This window comes from Leptopilina heterotoma, unplaced genomic scaffold (genome assembly GCF_015476425.1).
Source record: "Leptopilina heterotoma isolate Lh14 unplaced genomic scaffold, ASM1547642v1 Lhet_47, whole genome shotgun sequence".
NCBI lineage: Eukaryota > Metazoa > Arthropoda > Insecta > Hymenoptera > Figitidae > Leptopilina > Leptopilina heterotoma.
The window spans coordinates 2,724,310-2,749,900 of NW_025111098.1; the positions used below are offsets into that span (position 1 = coordinate 2,724,310).

Genomic DNA, 25,591 nt, shown 5'->3' on the forward strand with positions numbered 1-25,591 from the left:
TTTCAAGTATTTAATTAATTTTTCGACTTTTGACGACGTTTTCAGCTTTTGTAACTACTGTGTATTTGGATCTCTTGGGGAGACGTGATTTATATTTCTATAACCTAACGATAAAAAGTAAGTACTGACAGGAGTTTACTCAGTGCACTCGAGTGTAGTAATACGTTGTTGGTTTAAAAAAATTTATTTAAAAAATAAAGGTTTTCATATGCCGGAAAATTGCAAATATGCAACCAAGTTGCTCAAGTTTTATTGGGGGAAAAGGCCTCCTTAATGTTGGCCATATTATCCATTGGGGAAAACATTTAACGATGGAAGTACCGGTGATAAAAGTCATCATAAAATGTTAACGTTTTGTCTCAAAACTTGGAATTTAAGAGATTTTCTTCTTGACATCACGGCTAAATTAACAATAGACTGAATGACATTTACAAATTTATTTATATTTTATTATTTAAAAACGTGTGCAACCTACAAATTACTTTTCAAATTCCCTAACTTTTCCAGGTTTTTTCAAGGTTTATACCTTTATAAAATTTTCTGACATTTCCAGGTTTCAAGGTTGCGTGGCAAAGCTGATTTTTCAAAAATTTATTGGGTTTGATTAAAATTTGTTTCTAGCAAATCCAATTGACTTTTTATTCTTTCGCCCACCATATTTAAACCGCCATTTTGAATTTTTAAAATCTGACATAAAATTCGTAAACAGTGATCTCGAGAACCATAGCATACCCATTGTCACAAATTTCGGTCTCTCCAAAATTTCTTAACCTTTTTGAGACCATTTTCAGGATTTAGGTCCTGAATACGTGTGCGGTATGAAAGTATTTTCTTGTAAACAGTCATGATTTTATAGGAAAAACATTGCAAATTATGTTTAAGAGGAATTAAAATACAATTTGCCAAGAGAAATGTATAATTAAATGTACTTACATTATTCTTAGGTGGAAAAGTAGGCTCAGTGTAGTCGGCACTGTAGCGGTAATTTGCAATCGGAGTCACTACTGGACCAGCTAGTGCAAGAGCATTGATGCCCCGCGTACTTCCTTCTCCTTCGCTATCGAGAGCTATGACACTTTCCGCATTGCTAACACTCGATCCGGCTCTTATGTCCGCTTTAACGTCTGATAGATTACTACTTCTATCGCTCTCTCGGTATCGTTCAGCGCTCGAATCAGTTTCTTCTGACAAACAATATCATTTATTTCACAAAAATTTATTCATCAAAATATAATTATTGCTTCTCAATAAATTAACTGATTACCACTTATTAACAATTCTTAAATTTAATGACTCAAATCTTTCAGCTGTAAACAAATTGTACTAATAGAGGCTCCGGATGTTAAAGGGGCACATATACCATTTAAAATCAATGCTGCATGTGCCCTTTTAAAATCCGGAGCCTCAATTAGCGTTTCTCAAAATTCTAAATCATTTTTTTTAAATAAGTTGCAAAAATTTTGATGTAACTTTCCTATTCGAAAATTTGTAACTTGGTAGTTGGAAGTATAATATTTTCATAACTATACATATAACAATTTCAAAATTAAATTGAACGCGGATGAATTATTTTTAGTTTTACAATTAAGAATATGACTTTTAAAGTACAATTGCTTTGCAATATGAAAATAGTGGAAAGAATTATTTTCCAGCATATTTTAAAGATGAAAAGTCATAATTATACCGGACAGAATAAACATTAGTTGAAAGCTGGAAATTTCGTCTTTACAAACACGCCAAGAAACACTAAAACTATTTAGTCAGCACCAAGTTAAGATAATATTTATAGTCATAATTTATGCCTTGCGTCTGGAAACGACGATTTCCAAGCATCTCGTTGCAAAAGTTGAACTTGTAGGGCTTTGCAAATTTAATCAAATCTTGGGAAAGACTAAATACTTTTCAGGTTTCTTGGCCTGTTTTTAAGACAAGATATCAAGCTTTATTACAAGTGAAGTTGATGTTTTTCTCAAATATATATTTAGAGGACATGGCTTCATCTCAAGCTCTTCTCTTCAAACAACCGACTTTACATTTACTGTAATGCAAAAATAAGTCCTGCAGAATTTTCTACTTTACATTTGCATATTTTTCAAAATGTAATTGTTTAAGAATTATTTACGTTAATTTTTTTTTTTTTTGAATCGCTATGGTATCATAATTGGTTGTAATTGAAGAAAGGAACGAAATTTATGACTTCCACATCCATGAAATAAATCAAATCACATATTTCATTTCGTGCTTCTATATCATTTCCATTTCGTTTCGTTTCATGCTTCTCTCTTCTATACAAATCAATGTGAATACTTCTGAATGATAAACAATAAAATAACATTTTTTCTGTGAGCTAAAGATTCACGTATCATTCATTATTTTATTTTTAATATCGTTATAGAGCAATTCTATAGGTAAGTGATCATGCAAATTTCCTTCTAGCATGAGATTTTAATGAAACTGTAGTTTAGTTTATTGATCTCTTGAATGCAACTAAAAAAAGTAGTGAAACTTTTTTGGAAAAGTATTCAAAAACATAAGAGATCACGGTACCCTGGAACCAATTTCAACCCTCAAGTTGCTTTCCTTCCAAAATTCTTGTTGCAACTTGTTCGGGGTAAATCAATGAATATTTTTTTAAATTTCAATTTTAGTGTTTTTAGCGACGAATTTAAAATAACTTGTTCAAAAAATTATTCAAAAACATAATTTTACATGAAATTTTCCGTAGAATCGAAATGTGACATTAGCTTGCGAAGGTCAATTGAATTTTTGAAAACCAACACCGAATTCGTAATTAGCGATCCCAAAAACACCAGAGTAACAAAATTTAGGCGAATTCAATAACATTTTGATATTTTGAAATATAGTGACCAAAACTTTCTTTAATATCAATAAAGTATCGAATAAATTTCATTTCAACAAATTTTTAATGGAAAGTGTATTTTTTATAAAATTTTAAAATAACTGACCTGAATATCTTCTAATAATAAAAAGTTATGCGGTTTCAAAGAAAAAATGCTACAAACTTTCAAAGTTGTACATCTCCTATTTTTATTAACTTTTTTCCAAAAAAGTTTCACTACTTTTTTAGTTGCATTCAAGAGAATAATATAAACCAGTTTCATTTAAATCCCATCCTAAAAGGAAACTTCCATAATCACTTAACATGGAACTGCTCTATAATTTTTTTAAAAATTGCTAGAAACGATTTACGATTTGAAGCAGACAGAAAGGATAATTTGTTGACTTATGTAATTTATGCAGAATAAAACATTAATTAAGCTACTTGTTCGTAATGTATTAATTAAAAGATACTTACGAATGTCATTATCTTGAGATTGGGCTAATCTGGGCCTGGGCTGCTTGATGCGGTCTCGGCAATGTAATATGAGGACGATTATGGTGCCAATCAGAATCACACACACGACGAGACCCACAACAATTAAAATAAGTTGCCAGTCAACTGGGATTAATGCTGAAAATAATTAACAATTAATTCATTTCCATGTGGTTTACGTATTGGGTTGTGATTTTTTAGAAGCTTCACACTATCGAAGCATGATTTTTAGAATTGACCGAATTTGACTAAAACTTTTTGCTTTAGGAGCAATTTTTAGCAAAAGACGCTGCCAGACATTTCAATTTAAATTTTTATTTATTTTTTTTAAACCCTTCTTACAATCGCGAGCTACACTCACCTACTGACATAAAATATTTGGTTTTTTGATGAAGCAGTCAAAAAATATGTACCACTGAAAAAGTACTTTTTTGGGAGGGGTCTTTAAGAACTTGTTGTTACGGGCCTGACTTTTAATACTTTTTAACGAAAATTTTACGAGTTACTCATTTAATAGTGTACTTTAAGATTTGAAAGTACTTAGATAAAAAAAGTTATTTATCTTTTAAAAAAAGTTTATTAAAAAAGCGTACGTTTTCTGCCGGTTTTGACCCATTTAACCTTAGAGGGCCGGGGTCGCCACCATTTATTTTGAAGAATGTTTTTTATCGAATTGACTTTTTATTTATAAATTTTTTCAAATAAAAAACTACTAAAATTTGTTCAAATTTAGCGGCCCTCTGAAGGTTAACATGATAAGTAAGAAGAAACATACGCAAAACAGAAATGCTAGAATCAATTGGTAGTTTCAAAAATTTAGCTAAACCACTTTGTATTTCAGTGAAAAACCAAAATTCAATTTTAGTATTTAGATAGCTGGTTTAAGAATAGATAAAATTCAGTAAACGGTCTAGAGATTTTCATTGAACTATAATGTATAAGAATCACTATCCCTAGTATTTTTCTTGATGAAACTGATTTAGAATATTTCTTCCAAGCTTTAGCTGTAGAGGATCTGAAGGGCATCTTAAACCCTGCCTCGCCCATGAAAAAAGTTGAACCTAATCTACTTTTAATTGGGAACAATCCAAAGTTTCCTCTAACAAGAACTGTATAACACCTAAGTTTTAATCCATTGTATCTGCCGTCCAGTTAACTCGAAAATAGACGTCTACTTAGAGACCTATCTTTCTCCAGAAGTCCAGTAATTCCCTTACTGATAGGTCATAGTTAATCCGCTCTAGATTTCATCATCTGATCAAATGTCAGGGTGACACTTGACTATCTATTTTGTACAGATAACAGTTTAGAAGACTGAAAGCTGTAATCTGAGCTCTAATTTTCTTGAGTTTTTACAAGTTTTTGCTTTTCGATGAATTTTCACAACCTAACCGAATCGTTCAAAGATTTTCGGGCGTCAATTGACTAATTGATACATGCGGGCAATGAGAATTCTTTCTTTTAAGATGAGTTCAGAATGAGCTTGAATAGAATAGATTTCTCATCGAAAACCGTGACGCATTGACTTAATTTAACAAAAATCTCTACTCTGAACTTTCTTTACTTAATATAGAAGGGAAAGATACTTTCATTTTGAATTGGAATTTCACGTCATACAATTAATATTGAATTAATTAATACGAATCTGCAAATAGTAGATTCGTTTTCAGTGTCACTAAAATTTTTAAGCAATAAGCTTATAGGAAATGCGACCAAATCCATAAAAAGTATTATAGAATAATTTTAAGGTTTAGAAATTCAAAAAGCTGCTTATTAGGAGAGCGCCGAGTTTTAACTTTATCGACTTTGGATGCCGATTAGAATATAGATTAGAATATATAACGTTCTTTGCAATGAATTCATATTCGAATATAAAAAGTATTTTACTTAAAATTCAAATCCTTTCCAAATTTCATCTAACATCTAACAATAATAAACTTACTGTGAGTGGTGAGTTTAATAATTGCGGAATCCGAACCGTAACTATTAGTAACTGTACAGTTATAATTTCCAAAATACGCAGTAGTTGGTTCCAGAAGAACAATAGTACTGATAACTCTCTCTGAAGAAAACTCTTCTTGAATAGTGAATAGTGTGCTATTAGGGGAAGAGTTCAACTCTTGCCCACTGAATTTCCATGAGACTGCTTCGGCTTTCGGCACAGATATCGCGACACATTTCACCTGAAAAAATGCCAAATGTTTATTATAACAAGCAGAAGTTATTATATCCCTGAAAAAAGACGAAAGCGAATAGGCGATTGAAGACTAACCTTAATAATTCCCTCGTCCGGAACGTACTGCGTCTTTTGAGAGATAATCTTGGGCGGGGCACGAATGTAGATACTAGCAAAACCAGTTAGTTCAGCAAAACCAGGTACATGAGCTTTACAAAAATACTTTCCAGCTGTTTCTGGTGTGACGAGAATGCTTATGTTTGAACTTGTTGCAACAACTCTTTCGGATTCCTCATGAACCCACAAGATTTCGGGCGACGGATTGCCATCTACATCACATTGCAGAACTTCCGTTGAACCGTAGTGTGTTTCAACGGAACTCGGTGGATGTCGAAATTGGGGACCATCTGAAATAAGTGAAAAACAATCAAACAATCAATTAGAAACTCTGTGCTATAATATAAATAATAGTTTTGTGTGTGCTTTTCAACGTACATGTAACATCAAGAGTTTCGGTTTCTTCGCTCTTTCCAACGTCATTGTGCACTTCACATTTTACTATAGCATCATGAAGTTCACGTGTCACATTATGAATTATCATTTCCGTTGTATAATCTCCAATTACTTTCTTATCATTAATGTACCACCTGAAAATTACAAAACATTATTTAAATAACAAATTTAGATCCTAAATAATGACAGGAAAGAATTTACAACTTAAATATTGAAGAATTGAAATTTCACTTGTCCCTCCTCTCAATTACATATATTCAAATTGAGCAATTCAACGTGAACTGATTCGATCAAAAAAATTAGATTTAGAAGGGTATTGTTTTATTCAAAATTGACATAACTTCTAGAAGATTGCAGGACAAAACTTACAATCCAAAAAATCCAGACCTAAAAATCCATAAGAAAATAAGTCTAAAATACAAAAAATCCAAAATAAGTATAATGAAACATGTGAAAAAGACACGTTTTTACTTTTTACGCTATAAAATCGGAATTTAAAATGTTAATGTTAAAATCGCAGGATTTTAATTATTTACATTTATAATAATAAAATCCAACACAAACATTAAATTATTTTTATAAATAAAAAAATTTCAATTATTCTATAAGATTTTTAAAACAATTATTCCAAGAAATACATATTTTATTTTCAAAAATTTTGATAAAGTTCTTTACAAAAATTCAATTATTTTTTTCAATATAATTTAAAATGTTAAGTTTCCCTGTTTTCGATTCATATAGTCATCGAAATGAGCAACTCAAAAAAAGGACAATTTCATTCAAGGCAACGATTTAAATTTTTATATCTCAATTTTTTTATTGGATTTTTAATTTCTTTGAATTTTTTGACCGGGCCAAAAAATCCAAAAAATAAGTCCTAAGTGAAACTATTTTTTTTACTTTTTTGGATTTCATTTACTTTGGATTTTTTGGCTTGGACTTTTTGTTTTTGATTTTCTGTCCGGATAGCCTTCTAGAAAAATTAAGCTATATAGTAAGTTTTAAAGAATTTTCTTATTACTTTTCAAATACAAAACTTTTTTTTTAAAAAATAAAAATTATTTTTCCATGTTTACAGAAACTACCTCTTTTTTTTATTTTTTTAATCATTTTTATTGCAAAGCTGAGATTTTTTCCATAGCAAATTATGTGAAGTTAAAGAGTGGACCAACAATGGGTTTCAATAAATTAAAGAAAAAGTGTTAAAAAATTTTTTTTTTTATTTTCTTGAAAACTCATTGTTTTTTTTTTTTAATTTTCATAATTTTTTGGAAAAAATCTCAGCTTTCCAATGAAAATGATAAAATATTTTTAAAAAAGTAGTTTTTTGAGAAAATTTAAAAATAAGGTTTATTTTTGAAAAAAAAGTTTTTGAATTGAATTACGCAATTAATTTCTATAAAAGTTAATATTTTTGGATTTTATTACTTTTATACAGAACAGGGTTGCTACAGACCTGGAAAAGCGGGAAAACTTGGAATTTTCAGGGAATTTTATAAAAGCTCGTTCTGAAAATTCAATTTTTTTGTATTTGAATAATAAAAATCCATGACTTTCCCAGGTTTTACAGACTATTTTTAAAAAAATCCCTGACTCAAAAAAAATTGTTTTGATTAATTTTTAGCTACTTACGACAAAAAATATAATAATTATTAAGCCATTTCCAGAAAATTAAAATTGTTACTTGACGTTTCACGTGGAATTGCTCAAATGTCAGTGAAGAAAATAAACAATAAATTGTGCCCGGAAAGAAATGCACTATTTGTTGGCATCTATATAAATATTGTTGTTTTATCCAATTAAATGAAAGAAAAAGTTTTTCGTATGGAAACAGTTTCAAAAAACTATTCGAAACTTTTTTTTATTTAGAATGTATGTTTCATTTTGATTTGGCTAAAAGAGAAAGTTGTAAACAAGAAATGTGTATCCTTGTGCGATTAGATAAATTAATCAGTGAAATTCTTCCAGTGCTCACTATCATGGAAACTATTATCTAAGATGCTGATAAATCATAGCTCTAAATAAATAAAAATAATCCATATTCTCTAAATTATGTTTTTGATACTTCTACTTGAATTTCTGTAACTTGTCAAATTTTATCCATATACCAAGATGTGCCAACCATTGAATTATTCGTTTTGCAATTTGGAAGAGTATTAAAGTACGAAATTCGTAATTTTTAACTTAAATTTAATCGTAATCTTATCAGCGACCCAAAACATAAATATGCAAATACAAAATGTCACTCACCTGTACTCCATACTCGACGGATTTGCCTCTGCTCTACATTTAAACCTAAGTTCAGATCCCTCGATAATTTTATTGTTTTTTGACATGCCAGAGCGTATTTTCAATGAAACTTTTGGGGCATATCGCACCTAGTGAGAAAGAAAATCAATTGTTTCATAGGTATATTTTAAAATCTAGGTACAATCAAGAACTTCTTTATATAGTTCGTAAACGAATTAAAACTGATTCTATACACAAGTTATTTGATTTTGATAGCATTCTCAATGTGAAGATTCACCTCATTCTTCCCAACCAATAAAATTTAACAAATGTTCAAGAGATTATTTTACTAGTTTGGAAACGATAATAAACTCTTGTTAATAGCTCATATTTCTTACATGAAATAACAAATAATCTCCAGAATAACGCATTATAAAATATTTTTCATTCACAGCTTAATATTAAGTTAATATCGGAGTGTAATATTGCAGTATCACAGTATAACCTTTTACTGCAGTAAATAAATAAACCTTACACTGTAAATACACGGAAAGACGTTTTATTTCAGAATTTACCTGGACTATTGGATGTCTGCTACAAAATATTAATAATGTTACAGGGAATATGTTAGCTTACTATTACATTCTTTTCCTTTTGCTGTTACATTTTACCAGCGACTCTATTAATATTTTGTAGCAAATATCGAATGGCTTAAGTATGAAAATCTGTTTGTTAAATTTTAAAATAAAATTTCTTTTCGTGTATAGTAATGTAGAAGGAGTTTTTTTAAGTTAATGCATAAAATAGCTTGTAACATTATCATTTTTGGTCCAAACTCAATGATTTTTTTTCATTTTATACCTGGAAAAAGGAGCTTTTTAACCCTTATATGTGTTTTTTCTACAGTTAAAAATTAGGGCAGAAGAATTGAAAAAGAGATAGAAAATTTTCAATGTTTAATTAATTTTTCAACTTTAAATCCAATTATCAGCCCCAATTTTAGATAAAATATTTTTTCTGATAAGGGTTTTAAAGAGTATTTAATTGTCTCAACGTCAACCACTAAAGATTAATTTCTTCATAGTTATCTAAAAATGGAAAGAATTGAAAAAAGTTTTCAAGGGAAATGTGCATTCAGCTTACAATCAGAATATTACTGTTCTCTAAAAAGTGATATTTCTGATTCCATGTATACAAAAAAAGTCAATTAATCGTTTTTAATTAAGGATTTTTAGCAATTTAAATTTAAAAACTTTTTCTTTTCTATTTTATTTCAAAACTTGTTGAAATTCAAAATTTAATTCGACGGTATCACGTCTTTATTTTTGAATCGCAAATTTAAATTTTTAAATTTTTATCAAAGACTTGAATTAAACAATAATTTAAATTTATTTATAAATGTAGACCTTTGTATTTTACGAAAAATGATTTTCGTATATATTTATTTAAAATAAACACCTTTACTGAATTGCAAGTAGAACTAAAAATTTGTTGAAAATCAAAACAAAAATTGCAATATCTCTACTACTTTTTAACAAATCCAATTCCAAACAGTTGCATTCAACTCAGAATTAAATACTCTTCAAAACCCTTAATGAGTGACTCCACGTCAAAAATATCACAATCTGCAAATGGTTCTTCAAATTTGATGAAACTTAGGAAAATTATAACATATTTTTATCTTGTAATTCCTCATAGCGACCTGCGCAATCGTTTATTGAAATCTGAATATAATTCTCTGGACAAAAAATTCAGTTCTGTGGTGAGAGGAAGTGTATACTTTTCTCATAATATTTTCGTCTAATTGTTGCGTGTAAGTTGGTCACTAATTTCGACATCAAGATACACATGCAAAAATGTCAAATCTTTCTTTTTTTACTTGCCTCAAATAAAAGGTTGAAGCATTGGCTAAATTGTCTAATGTGAAAAGCAAGGTTATAAATTAAGGAAAATTGCAGTACAAATATAAATAATACAGAATAATAAACAATATTTTATTGTATGTTCATAAAATTTTGGTAATAAAAAAGTTTTCAAAATAACAATAAAAATAAGTTACGTTATTCCTTTAAAGGCCAGCTGTAAAGCAAGGTTGGCTAGAATTGTCAGTAGTAATTAAGAAAGATTGTGCCAACTTATACGCATCGAAATATCCACAACTTACTAAATTTGCAGTGCTTTTCGAATTTCCAACAATTTCCAACAATTTCCAACTGTAACTTTTGTCACAGTTTTTCATTCAGAAACAAGTTTTAGAAAATAACAAGGTTTTCTTTGGCTGAGTGATTTTGAAATTGAATACATTGAAAATCACATAAATATAAAAAATAACCAAAATATGTCCAATTTGTGAAATGTAAAGAAAAAGTAAATTTTCTTTAAATTTCTCTTTGAAAATCGTTAATTAAAGCATTAAAGTAGATAACTACAATTGAAGCAGCATTTTTTTCACGCATGCTAAAAATTGAACTCTGACTATAATATCAGACGCACGAACCCTGAGAAAGACCCACAAAGTGATTGGACGGTCACGAATGGGAAGGGGAAATTTTACCCCATCCAGCATACCGAGTCGAGTGATCGTCCAATCGCTCCACAGGGTCTTTCTCAGGGTTCGTGCATCTGATATAGTCAAAGAGTTTAATTTTTCTAATGCGTGAAAAATGCAGTTTTTGTGTTCATTCTCTTTTAATATTTGTTTTAATATTTGTAGTGATTCACAAATGACTCATTTTGACTCCAGAGTGAATTATGATGATTCCTAATTTTTTTGTTTACTTTTCACAGCTTTGACATCCTTAAAATTAAAATAATTAAAACTATCACAGCAAGTTTAAGATTTTTTGGCGGTAGATAATAATTGCGCAGGTCATAGAACAATTTCTTTAGACATACACTGATAACCAACTTATGAAAATAAAAGGGATTTTAGACTGGAGATAAATTTACCGAAAGTATCCTGCAAATGTGAATGCTAAAAGCAAGTAACTAACCTCTACTCTAAGCTTAGCGTTTTGTGGAGTGCGATCCGCTGCGTTTTGACTTTGGCAAGTGAAGGTTGTGTTGTCATGCTCCTTTCGTGGCGTCACTGTTAAAACAGACCTTACAGTCGACAACGGACCATCTTGGTACTGTTCGCACTTGGTTTGAATTCCATTGTGCAATACGTTTCCTAGCCCGTCGATCCAAGTGATCTGAAAGTAACAAGTCATTCTGTAGTAGCAATATCACTCTTTTAGTCTTTTCACTTCATACCAATTTCTAAAAACAATATTTTGCTTCGACTTTAATGGAGAAAATTGGCTTAAAATTCACCTCTGCTGGTGGCTTTCCCGCGCGACTAATGCATTCTATCGTCAATTCTCTGTCTTCCGTCGTGACAAGAAATGAACCCTGAAGAATTTCAGGCTTCTGCGGAGGAACTAGAACACTGAGTCGAGCATCTCTTGATCTGAGCCCCGGTTGCCCGTCATTGGTGGGCGAGGCTTGGCACTGGTATATTCCGTCGTCTTCCAATTCAACTGGATATATGTGTAAAGAAAAGTCACCTGCAATCAAGGGAAACACTAATTGTAAACCTCGAGCAAATTGGCTAAACTCTTTATCGCCTGAAACGAACATCAAGTAATTTAGAATAAAAATTGTACAGGGAAAAGATGTCTCTTCTTCTTAGATTTTTCAGACTTATTGTAACCCAACTGTCGAAATTATTCATACACGGAAAAGTTTTTGAGCGAGTCGCTTAAACTATGGTAAAGAGATATTCCCAATTTCCGTGTAAGAAAAGAATAAAGCATGCACAAAATTTCAAGCTGCAACATATTTGGACCAAATTGCCAATATTCCAAATACTTAGCAAGTAACTCTTCTCCAAAAAAAGTTGATTTCAGAAAAAAATAAGTACATGTTTTTCCATAGTATTTTGACATTTTCGTTGTTTCATTGCAATCGGCGAGTATCACTTAGGATTAACAAATACAATGTTAAAGCAACGTGTCTATGATTCAAGTCATTTGTTACTCTGATGGTGAGCTTGAAATCAGCCTACTACTGAGACCCATTGCTATAACTGTGAGTTGGAAACATGAGAGCACTGGTAATTATCCCAAAACCTTAGGTTAGGATTTCAAGGTTCTTATTGCACACGTCATTTCTTTAAAAACCTTGACCTTTAGTCTTAATTCTTAGGCTTAGAATTTGTTGGTCAACTATAATTGAGCCCCTGGATACTATAAGTGCCGCTGAGCGCGGTTGCAAAGGATAATATCAGTCAGGTCGTTCACTGCTACCTGACTGATATTATCCCTTGCAACCGTGCGCAGCGGCACTTGTAGTATCCAGGGGCTCAATTGGTTAACTAAAGTTCCCAGGTCAATTCCATCGTCCTACATCATAGTTTGGATCACACCTTAGATAAGCTATTGTGTCTTTAGGAAAAACTTTTTCAAATCTAAATTAAAAGCTTACCAAGTGTCATTTGACATAAAAATGAAAGTCGACAGATTGATCTGATGAGTTTTAACATTCAGGCAACTTCATTTCGGGCAGCAGCTTTTTGGTTTAAGTTTCTTTAAAACCCGTGAGACAATTGATTATCGCAGATACTCAACTGCAATCTGCAGTTCGTTCTTAGCCCTGTGAGAAGGATGGACCTTCAAGTCATCATTTTACGAAACTCAGTCAGGGGTGGTCCATGAACTACGTTACCAATTTTTGATACTTTTTGGACCCTCCTCATTACCATTGCGTTAAATGCACTTTTATAGATTTGTGGACACCTCCCCCTAAATTGGTAACGTAGTTTATGGATGACCCCTTCAATACTTGTAGGTTTACGACCCAACCTATGTTCCGTAGTATGGCCTTACCAGATGCGTCCCAGTGAATACATCAAAACAGAAACTGCTTTTATGTATTCACTGAGATTCACTTATAACCATAATAACCATAATAATGTTATCCCATGGTTAAAACCAGAGCCTGTAATATTTGTGGAACAGTTTTGGATTGTAATATCCAAAACTTATTAATTCCTGGTAGCGGTAAAAAATGTTGATTCAGCTTTATTTTGACATACTCAGAACTATTCTTTCGATAAAACCCATAAGGGTTCTGTTTTTCTTTAAGCTTATGGTGGCCGTTGAAATTCGAAGAAAAAATTCAAGGCTTATTCAAAGTTCTTTCCCGGTTTCAAGAAATTTTCAAGACTTTATGAGTATTTTTTGTACGAAAATGTAAAGGACCTCACACCTTTCACATTGAACTTGGCTTTCAGCCAACTTTTTTGTAACTTTGCAGATTTGTAGTTTAAGGTATCCTGGACAAAAAAATGTATATGGAAAGCTTTTAAAAAATGACCAGTTCTTGAACTACCATACATCAAAAGCTCAAGAATGATGAATTAATGTTTTCATTTTTTTGATAGTTTTGGTGTTAGGCATAAATCAAATTCTTTTAAAAATTATTCCTAAAACGGTTTATCAAATTTTTTATCATGATTTAAAAGATAAATATTAAAACAAATAACATGGCATGTTGAGATTAAATATTATATTTTTTTAAAATTAAATAAGGATTTTCAAGGATACAGACTTATTTTACAGAGTTTAAAGTATATTTAAGAAAATTCTTCAATTTGATTAGATGAACAGTTCAAAATTGGTTGAGCTTTAAAAAATGATCTAAAAAAGAGGTGTGTTCTTCGAGGGTTAAGGGTTAAAACAACCGTAATAAAAAATTACGATTAAAGGAAGAATCATCTAATTCAAGGTTTTTTCAAGGTAGGACAAAATTTTTCATCTACTTTAATATACCCTTAAGTGTAAAGAACTGCTTTTCGTTAGGTACAGTTAAAAATTTTTAAAAAATTTTCTAAATCGTATTTTATTGGGCTAAAGTGATGTAAAGTACACTTTTTTATATTCCTTTAGGGATTCAAATAATCACCAAAAATTCACACTCTTTACGAATATAAAATTATATTTCTTTTTAGTTTTTGTAATAAAAATTCCTTTTTGCTTCCCCTCAAATTTCTCTCATTTTTGGGCAAAATATTATTTTGACCTGATTGTCTCATTTGTACCGACAACTTTGACGGCATTGCATAATAGACGCGTGTGCGTGACCGACCCTCCAAATGATTTTAATGTAATAGAATATTTGAACGTGCGTACTCTTAGGCTACATTACACTAATGAAAATTGAAGTTTAAAATTTGTAATTTAATTAATAAATTAAATTAAATTCCTATTTAATATTATTTTACTGCTCCCTTAATAGTATCCTGATACTCAGGATATCCTAATTTCGGAATACGCTAGGACGTTCGTAGGATATCCTGAAATATCCGTTGCTGTTAGGGTCTGAATAATAAAATTTCGTTTCTACAGTCTTCTATTGGAATTTTTCAAGCTTGAGGTCAGAAAAGTGTATTTTTTTGATTGGATTACAAGTTTTGAAAGAAATGTTAAGACATTAATTAAAATATCTGGCAAAAACGTACCTTCTTCATCACTCCCAACCATAGCGTATCGTTCATATCCCGTAAGGTTTCTTACAGCTCCCAGACCAAAACCGTCCTTTGTCCATTGAATGGGTCCTTTCTGATCGAGCACTCTGCAAGGCAGAGTCACTCGACTTCCAATGACGGCAGTTTGATCCATTGGCTCAATGGCAAAACGTTGATAAACTGCTTCGGTTGTTGTAATTGGTTTGTACGAAGAAATAGAAAAAATTATGGAATCATTTGGAGTCGAGGTCACGGTTGCTTTAATTTCCCTCGTTGCAACCGACAGCCAACACCAAATTAAAATGAGCCTCACGCTTATATTTCCATCCGACTTAATCCTGGAAATAAAAAGGAAAATAATTAGCTCCTCAAAAGAAGCAGGTTGTAATGTGCACAATTATATGTGTGCTTGTGTTCGGCTATAGTAATATAACAAGGTATTTCTCTTGTAACACAATTTATTGCCACTTAACCCAATTAACATTCAACTGCAATCCAAAGACCCTACCTCCGGAAAAATTTTATTCGAGAGTTCGCAACTATAGTTCAATCGCGGTAAAAAGACATCAATGCAATTGTCTTGTTAACTTTATATCCAAAGACATTGTAGATAAAACTTATTAAAATTTAACAACATTTATTTGGATTAATATCCATTTATTTCGAGTTAAATAATTACAATTTTATTTCTTCCAAATATCCATTTTATTTGGCTAAAAAAATTTATTCGTAACAAATAAATTTTTATTTCCCCGTAGAAGACAAATATATTTATTCTCTGCGTTTACTTTTCTGTTCATCGATGACATAAGTTTTCTCTCGTTTTGTAAAAACTTTCAAATAACGACAACAAGTATTGATGTAATAATATTTTTATTCCTTTTTAATGTATTATACTTTTCCAAGTTTTTTTCTTATATTTACAGTGTAATAATTTTAAAGTTCAGAACTTTGCAAAAGGGGAAAAAATAATAATATTGTCTAAATTTCTTTTATCTGAAAGACGTTATTGCTGAGAAAAAAAATTTCTTCATTTTCTCCTCAAACGCGAGTAAAACATCACTTTGCAACATAAAAATTTATTATAAAACATAAATTTTACTTCCAATTTTTTAAACTTTGTTAACTTTGCCTAGTGACACGTCTAATAAAGGTAAACAAAATTTTTACTTCATTAATAATTAAGATTATGTTTCAATTTCAACTGCAATAAAAAGGAATGAAATTTTTTCCGATATCTCGCTGGAGAATAAAAAAGTTGTAGGTACGAAAACAGGATTGTTTGAAATTAAAAATTTCCAATACTTTTTAATGCAAGGCTCAGGTCTTAAATAAGAAATATGTACCGAGTAAAAACAAAATCTTAAACCATTTGCATATATAGTTTAGCCCATCTATAGCAAGCGCATAAGTCTGCCCTTGTCCAACGGAGCAGACTTCATTTACATACATGACGGATTCAGTCCTGAAACTTACTTTGCAACATTGCAAATGTTTTATTTCAGTTTACCTTTTTATTAATTTTTATAAAGTAATCTTCGTTTAATGACATTTTTTTAAAGTCAGCAGGGGCGTAGCCATAAATATATATTTCGGTGGGGGGTTTATGGAAATTGATCAGAGGTGCACTCAGAAGAAAATTAGCATAAATGTATTTTCCAAGATTTCAGAGGAGGTTTGAACCTCAAACCCCCTTTCCCTGGCTACGCCCCTGAAAGTCAGTAATAAAAGATTTTAAAAAACTAATCAGTCCGATAAAATATTGACAAATGGCAGAATCATGATCCGAACAATACTTTTTCAAAGGTTTTTTCCCCCAAAATTTCTCAGGTAATTATACCAAAAATGTTTTGAAAGCATAATTTACCAAGAATTTGTAGTTTGGAATACACAATAATTTTTGAAAAAATACCCATTATGTTTTATAGGTAAGAATCTACAATATTTTTGGTAATTTTACCTAGAATATTTTGAAAAAAAAACTATACTTAAAAATTTTTGGGTTAAAATAAACGCAATATCTTTTTTTGACAGAAAAAAACACCTTAAAATATAAACAATTATTCTAATATTTGTTCAGAAATAGTGAGGTTATTTTTTGTTTTATCACAAACAAAACATTTGTGTTTTATGTAGGGGAGACTAGGTGCGGTTGCTGCAATATGTTTAAAAATTATATGCAAGCTTTACAAGTAAAAAAATAGGCACATTGGTTTTTAGAGGCCAAAAGTAATAAATATTTCTCTGGTTGATATTTTTTAAATAACTAATAGACTTTAATATCAATTCTCTGAGGATTTAGCTTTAACAAACTGCCTTGGTTGTCCACATTTAGTGTATATTTTTTTAATAAAGTGATTTATTGTAAAAAATGTACCTGTTGTGCAGTTGTTACAAGTGATGATGAGAACGAATATTTTTTTTTAAAAATTCGAAACAATATTAGTGCTGCCACCTCTATGACACTGTCACGCACTATTACGTTGAGTCAAAAATTATGAAATTATTTGTTTTTAATTTAGAAATTTTATAGATGATTTTTGGTATTGTAACAACCGACATTCACTTTGTGCAGTTGTTACAATTTACACGCTGTCACTCAAATGCTTGTAGTTAATTAAATAATAGATATAGAGCTAAATCAATTATGGCCTTTTCAAACTAGATAATATACCTATTTGACTTAATGGTATGACCAAACAAATTGGAGTTAAACTCTGATCACTGTAACTGTTTTTATCAAAATTGTAACAACTGCACCTAGTCTCCCCTACATAACTACTTTCCAAGAATTGAAAAAATTATTTTTATTTTATAATAGACATTGAAAGTTACTAGTGAACCTCTCAGGTTGGTAGCGGTGTTCATAAGTACTATACTGGTGGGATTAACCTGTGCTTTAAAGTACGATTTCCCCTTCCTTTAAACACAAGTGCTTAAAAGACAGAAACTTGGTCGAGTTTTTGACGCAGCATTTATAGAAAGTGAATTTATCATTTATTTTCAGTGGAATTTCACTTACCATTATTGAATGAAAAATCGATTTATAATTCGTGGAATTTCAAAAATTAGAAGTTAATATTCAGATTTTTGAGTTCCTAAGGTCGGAAAACATCGAACTCAATAAAAAAATCACAATAGAAAATTTGAACTAAAACAAAGCATCCTAGTGCAAAATTTGAAACTCTTAAATTATTATTAGAGATGATAGTTATATAGAAGAATAAATTAAAAAGACGTAGTAAAAGAAAGAGTATACAATTTATTATTTAATAATTAATATTCTGCTCCATACAATTATTAGATGTAGCGAGACTAATAACGTGTAGTAGCCATTTTTTCGACTACTAACCATTTTGAAATAACAAGAGATTCAGAAAAGTTGCATAACAGTTTGGTACAATGTGGACTGCAGTAAATATGAGAGGTATATTCATATTGTATTTCTAGGGAAGCTATACGGTCGAGAAATCTTCTAAATAAAATGCCATTGATTTTATAAGTAAAGAAGAAAGATATTTCATTACTATTGACTATTCTGGGCAATAATAGTATTGCGATTGCAGGGGCAGCGTCTTTCGCATAAAAAGTGAGTGAGAGCAATCGATTGGCTTTGATTTGCAGAAATTTCGAAATGAGCTGAAATATTGATAAGCGAGATGTTTGTAGTAAAATGTTGATTTAAATTGTGTTGTGTGCGTACATGGGCATGGGTATAAAGTTGGCGAACGATGCGCGAGTGCAAAGAGTAGAGTGTAGACGAACGTCGTGGAGCGCAGATATATAGCTTCAACGTTAGTTGTGCCGCAGTGGTATCGAGCGGCCACCCTACCTTTCCCTTCTTCAGCCACCCACACCTCCGCGACTACCCTTCGGTGACCTGACTCAACCCTTGTTCGCCTCAATGCTTTTATGCGTTCATTCCGCCGCTTTTTTCTCTAGGTTGCATACTTACAAAAATTTCCCTTTAGAAACTTCAAATTTAATACTCTGAGAACTACCTTTCTATGGCAACCGTTCGGTTCTATCCAACTAATATCAAACAACACAAGTAGCGCAGAAAAAAACCATTTATTTTATACTCCTCCTGACTCACTTTTTGCTCTTAATTGTCCTCTCTCTAAACTTGAATCTCATTTTTCCAATCTCAATGTGTCAAATTTCACATGTCAATTTTCTCATTGGCTATTAATAAAATGTTTGCGATATTTATTGTTACATGCAGAAATTTGGAGTTTTAATTTCTTAAACAGAATACTAAGTGGAACAATAGCTAGCTTTTCATTTCTGTATAGATACCATATTAATAACAACACTGCGAAAAGAAGTATCTTAATTTCAGATATTTTGAAAGTCACTCTTTAGTTATTTGAAAAATCTTAAATCTTAATCTTAGTTTAAGATCACAGAAAGTTGTATTGAAAAAACCTGCAACTTTTTGATCCACATCAATTATTAAAATAATTTGTCGAAGGGTTATTTTTTCAAAATGGCTACAAATGATTTGGTTTTGATTTAGAAACAAATTTTCGTCATATTAATTTAAAAGTGGACTACTTAAATTTTTTGTGTGTAAATTTAAGCTACAACGCTTCTTTATACCTCATAATTTACTCTGATGTTAAAAGTATCTTCATAAAAGTAGTTTATATATTTTCATCACATATTTTAGGGAAATAAATATTCAAGTTAATTTTCAAGTTTCATTTTTTAAGTTAATGAGTAAATTATGTATGTAAATCATTTTATATATCACTGAGAACTTAAAAGTATCAAATTGCAACAAATTGATATCAAATATATGAATTCAAATTTTTGTCATTCATTTGATCCACTTTAGTATCAATTTAATACTCTCAAGAAAACTGAGCATATTAGTTAATTAGAAAATATTTTATACCTGTTTTTTTATATCGACCCAAAATCATTTTCAGGGGTAGAAACCACCCTTAACAATTTTTGGGGATGAGTTTGATTAATATGCGAATAATTCAAACGATTATTCTTTAAAAAGTTCAAAATGTCGGATCCAATATTGCGGTTTAATAAAAAAATTTTTTTTATTATTTGATAATTTGTTTCTAAAGTGATGGAATTTTATAAATCTTTGTATCAAAGTCTATTTTCAAAAATTTTAAATGGCGAATACATAGACGGATTAATTTTGATACTTTTTTAATTTTTCTGTCGTATAATATAATTTCAGACACTGAAATATGTTTTAAAAAACATTAAAAGTTTAGCTTCTTTCATATTTTTTATTAATTTTGATTGGCAAATTTTTTATAGTTTTCTTTTATGATTCTGAATAATCAATCGTATGGAAATTGAAAAATATTCATTTAAAAAAAAAAAAGATTCGTAATCAACGAACTTGATATAAAATTTGTTAAATAAATAATCAATTTAATCAATATTATTCCGTTTTTAAAAATTTTATTAAATAGACTTCAGATTCGTAATTAGCGACCTCAAAACCCTTTGAAAGAATCATTAAATTTAATCATTTTAGAATCAAATTATCAAAGAAATAAAATTTTTTTAAAAATTAAATCGGCATATTGGATCCGACATTTTGAATTTTTAAAACAAACTGTAGCTTCGTAATTAGCGACTCCAAAAACCATTTTGATGCAAAGATTTATAAAATTCTTTCTTTTTAGAAACAAATAATCGAGAAATTAAGAAATACTTTTAAATTAAACCGTCATATTGGATCCGCCATTTTGAATTTTTTAAAACTGATCACAGATTTAAAATCAGCACCTCCTGAAACCCCTCCACATCCGGTTTTAGAATAATTGTTTGAATTATTTGTATATAGACTGTAAAAAGAAGTATCTTAAAATACAATTGTAGTCACTTTTAATATATTTAAAACATTTTATTTTTAGATCCATCCATCCATCCATCCATATCCATCTACCTTAAAGATGCATCTTTAAGATCAATGCATTTTAAGATATTTTTGATATAACTTCTTCTAAACAACTTAAAAGTGACTACAATATTATATGAAAATAAGATGCTTTCTTTTTACGGTGTACATGATTCAAACTCACCCCCAAAAATTGTTAAAGGTATAGTTTCTACCCCTAAGGGTGGACTGGTTTTTGTAAACTTTTGTGGGATCGTAGTTCTATATAAGAAATTTCTTTCTACAAATTATTATAAGAAATGATAAAAATAAAAATATTATACATTCAAATGGCATATTTTTGTTTTAAGAGAAAAAATTGAGAGGATATTAGAAGAGGATTTTTCCTCTAAGTATGAGATTACTTTACTTGTGAGTCCAATTTCTCCACGGGATACTTTAAAAACCTTGTATCGAAGTAACTTATACTTTTTTAAGATCTACGACCGAAGATACCATTTTTCTATCAAGATATCACAAATGTAACCTGCTATTTTTACGGTGACTTTATTAAAAATTCAAGTACTTAGGAATGATTCGTTACTTTTAATGTAAATTTGAATAATAAATAATCGTCATCGATTAGTTTTGTAACGCCATTTCGAGACTCATTAAATAATAGAATCGAATAATTAATAGCGCTATAGTGTCTCGAAATTCACTGTTTCAAACTATCGCTCATTTGCATTAAATTAAAATTTTTGCTAATAGAAGGTAAACCGATGTAGTAAAAGTTCAGTTGATATAGGTTTATTTGTGGAAAACATTTAGTTGAGTTGAAATTAAGAATTCTTAATTTTGGTAATTAAGCAGAAGAAGAGCTTTTCTCAATTTTGCGAATATTTTCGAATATTTTACAAAAAAACCACATGATAGTTCGTAAAATGGAAAAAAGCTCATCTTCTGCATAATTACCTTATTCGTTTTTATATATATATAATTTTCACAATTAAAAATTCAATTCAATTAAATTTCTAGGAATTATTCCAAACTGTTAATAAATATTCAAAAGTTAAAATTGCTCTTAACATAATTTTCATTTGATGGACTTCATCTTGTTTATTTATTAAAAAAAAACTTTTTTTTAAATTGAAAATTTAAGGAAAAATTTAAGGACGCTGCGATCATGAATTCGAAATGTCATATTTTTCTAAATACCAAACAGAGGAAACAATTTTTTAAATTGTTTAACTCTGGGACATCCAGAATATAAATACATTTAGAAAATGCCATTCTATGTTATATTTATAATGTTATAATTTTATAAATATCTTGAATGCCATAAGAGCAATATAGGGATATGAATTTTTTTTACAGAGAAGGTCTCACAGGTTAACATAAAATATGATACATTTATTCTTGAATCCAATTTATCATGCTCAACTACATTTTTTGCCCTTTAAACTTTTTTTGAAATTATTTTTTTAAAAAATGTTCTGACACCTATTCTAGAGGTTAATTTTTTTTAGAGCTTTTTAAGATGTATCCTTTGATGAATTGTAGTCATAATATTCTCTTACAGAATATATCTTTAAAATTATTGACATTTATAAAACAGGAAATTCTTATAAAAACTATGAAGTTTGCATGAATAAATTTTTAAACTACTCTATAAATCTGAATTAATGGAATGTTACTAATGAAATTATGAAAAATCGTCCACCAAATGATTTAGTAATAATTTTACTAACAATTACTAAAACTGTTTTGTTAAAAGTCGATAAAACAGTTTCAGTAAATCATTTGGTGAATTGATGCGACCAAGATCATTAAACTTATTTGGTTGCTTTAAAATTTTGAAGAATTTTAACAAGTATTCATAAATCTGACGTTATCTTAAGTATGATCATAATATGCTGTTATGCCTTTCCTCCACGGAGTTAAACTTATGAAATTTGTTACATGCAAAAATGTTTTATTTTTAAACGTAACTCTCCTAAGTGATCAATGTGATCAAGTGTTAAGAATGTATGAAGTATCCGAAACGTGGTTTGCGTCGCCATCTACCTGTTCGAACAGGACTTTTTTGTCTGCAGGTCGCTGCTCTTTTTTGTGCCACTGAAGCGCAGACCCGGACAGTATATTTTCGATTTGAAATTATCTCGTAATGAAATTTTGTAATTCCGTCTGCGCCATTGAAAAGTAGGTAGTGGTAAGCCGTTTAATTAGTAAAACCACAATAGAAAATTTAATTTTTGTCGCAGATAAAACTATAATAATTACATGAAAACTCCCGAAAGACGCAGAGCAAGACAATTGCAGCTATATAAAGTCCTTTAGGTACAGGTACAGAGCAACGCACTTAAAGCTTATAGACTTAAATTTGAAAACTCATTTTAAAAACTACTCAGCTTTTATAGTCCTTTTACAGTGGTACTGTTGTGTTGTGGAAATATTTTATTGTATGTATATGAAAATTTCATTTATTTATCAATTTCTTTACTTCCGCATTACTTCTCTAACAGTTTATATGATATTACAGACGGGAAACATAATTAAATAAAAAAAGAAGGTATAGGAAAAAGTGTAAAAGTTGTCGAGTTTTTCAAATATCAAAACTAATTTTCAACTTCTTTTAACGCATAGAATTCCTACGAAAAACCTAATTCAAAATTCTATTTTTGTCTTTTCCATCGGGTCATTTTTCTGAAAATTCCTGTAAAAATTTCATACATAATCAGTCAGGGATTTTTATTAAAAGTACTGGAAAATATTAAATTTTTAGAATTTATAAGAAAATTCTGAATTTTTCTGTCTTTTTTTATTGCCTTATATAAACTATGAAATTGCAAAGAATTCTAATACAAACCCTTTAATTTTTTCTATTTATTCTGATAATAATTTCTTTTTAAATAACTTAATTCTTGAACAACTATCATAAAATTATTACTTAGAAATTATTTAATGAATAATTTTACTTAAAAATTTCAAAATTAATTGGATTTCAAGAGTTGCTTTTACAATCTTTATATATAAATAGATGAACTTCAAAGGTTTCAATTTGAAATTTTGGAAAATATCAATTTTTAATGAATTTAAATAAAAATTTTAAGAACAACTGATTACAGAAATTCAATTATTTTCAAAAGTGATAAACTTCTTCGCATAAATTCAATTATGTTCAAAATTTTTTAAAAATTCTCGTTAAAATTTCAATTATCTTTATAAATAATAAAATTCTTCTTCGAAATTCAATTATTTTCAAAAAATTTAATAAAATTCTTGGCAAAATTTCAATTATTTTCATTTTTTTATAATATCTACTATTTTAATAAAATTTTCCAAAAGAATTCAATTATTTAAACAAAATATTAATAAAAATTTCACAGGAATTCAATTGCTTTTATATTCAATTTTTTTTATAAATTTCTTCGCACCAATTCAATTATTTTTAATTTTTAAATGAAGTTTCTCGAAGGAATTCAAAATAATATATTCAGAAAATTAAAAAAAATAGTTCTGAAAAATTAAATTATACCGAAAAATTTAAAATAACATTCTTTTAAAAATTCTGTTATTTAAAAAAATGTTGACAAAATTCTTTTATAATATAATAATTTATAATATTTTATAATATAATATTATTCTCAAAACTTATTGAATTTCAGAAGGTTTGAATTTGAAAATCTTAGATCCTATAGAAAAATTTTAATGATTAAATATTTATTTAAAAAAGAAGTTATTGATAAAATCGAATAATTTTACAATTAAGGGGACATTCCAGTTCAAAATGTCAAAAAAATTAATTTTTTTTTGTTTTTATTTTCGGATTTCTTATAGTGTCAAGAATACTCTCCTAAAATATTATTGCAAAATTCGAAGTAAAACAAAAGTTATACATCCTTATTCTTCGCCATATGTCAAAGATGTTTTTGTATGCGGATAAGCAATCGAATGATTTAAATGTTTTCTCATTTGCATTTTTTAAAAAAGACAAACAAAAATGTATTTGGTGTTGCTGATCACAAATTAGATATCAGATTTTTAAAATTCAAAATGGCGGATCCAATATGGCGGAAAAGAAAATTTTTTTATTTAATTTTTTTTTCGTCCACCATATTGCATCCGCCATTTTTAATTTTAAAAATCTGATTCCATATTCGTAATTAGCGACCTCAAAAACCCCCAAGTAACGATTTTCAAGCAAATCTGATGATTTTGAAAAAAAAATTTCGAAACTTATGAACGAAAACTTTAAATGCGTTTTTCTCAAAATGTCTTTTTTTGATCTGGTAAGAGTGATATCTCGAGTTCTTCTGAAGCGATTTTAAAAAATCAAACGGCTTTTGATTCAGCATCATCATGCCTATAAGTGGAACCTCAAAAACGGGAAAATTTCCAACTCCCTTTTTTTTATAAGAGAAATTCTGAATAAAAACACCTTTTTTTTTGCATATTTTGGGGAAAAAGTACTCTAAAAAAAGGGGGGGAAGAAAATTCCACTTTTTTGAGGTTCCACACCTAAAGAAATATCTAATGAAGAGAATGTCACTTCGTTTTTGGTTTTACCTGTTTTAGAAAGTTTGGAATCGATCTTACCACCGAAAATGGGCATTTTCGAAAATGGCGTATATCGCCGCCATTTTGAAATAAAAATGAAAAAAAAATTTTTTTACAAATTCTTAAATAAATTATTTATTACATGTAAAAGAAATTTTTTAAATAAATGTCATAGTTATTTTAATAATGTATACTAAAAAAGCCTTCTTTTTGCCTGTTTTGAACTGGAATGTCCCCTTAAAAAAATTCGTAAATAAATCTAAACAACATTTTTTTGAAAATCTAATAATTTTTGGAGTGAATCAGAATATTCTTCAGGGTCAGGGAAAAAGTGAACATTTTTTCTGGAAATCAGGGAAACGTCAGGGAAAAAGAAAATTAAGTTTTAGTGGCAACCCTGATAATAACCTTCAT

The 25,591-nt window shown here is 29.4% G+C and overlaps 1 protein-coding gene across 2 annotated transcripts in view; it reads right to left on the minus strand.

The window, feature by feature from the left end:
- The window catches only part of LOC122507419 (irregular chiasm C-roughest protein-like), a 46,885-nt gene that overhangs the window by 9,544 nt on the left and 11,750 nt on the right, over positions 1-25,591 (minus strand). The window contains exons 2-10 of one of the 2 annotated variants that reach the window (XM_043620120.1): positions 14,755-15,098; positions 11,568-11,800; positions 11,246-11,446; positions 8,274-8,401; positions 6,006-6,157; positions 5,607-5,917; positions 5,277-5,517; positions 3,317-3,472; positions 934-1,181 (exon numbers count right to left, since the gene is read on the minus strand). In XM_043620120.1, coding sequence (XP_043476055.1) covers positions 934-1,181; positions 3,317-3,472; positions 5,277-5,517; positions 5,607-5,917; positions 6,006-6,157; positions 8,274-8,401; positions 11,246-11,446; positions 11,568-11,800; positions 14,755-15,098 — 2,014 coding nt within the window. Of the gene's footprint in view, positions 1-933; positions 1,185-3,316; positions 3,473-5,276; positions 5,518-5,606; positions 5,918-6,005; positions 6,158-8,273; positions 8,402-11,245; positions 11,447-11,567; positions 11,801-14,754; positions 15,099-25,591 lie in introns of both variants that reach the window. The other variant, XM_043620119.1, reaches the window with a different exon arrangement.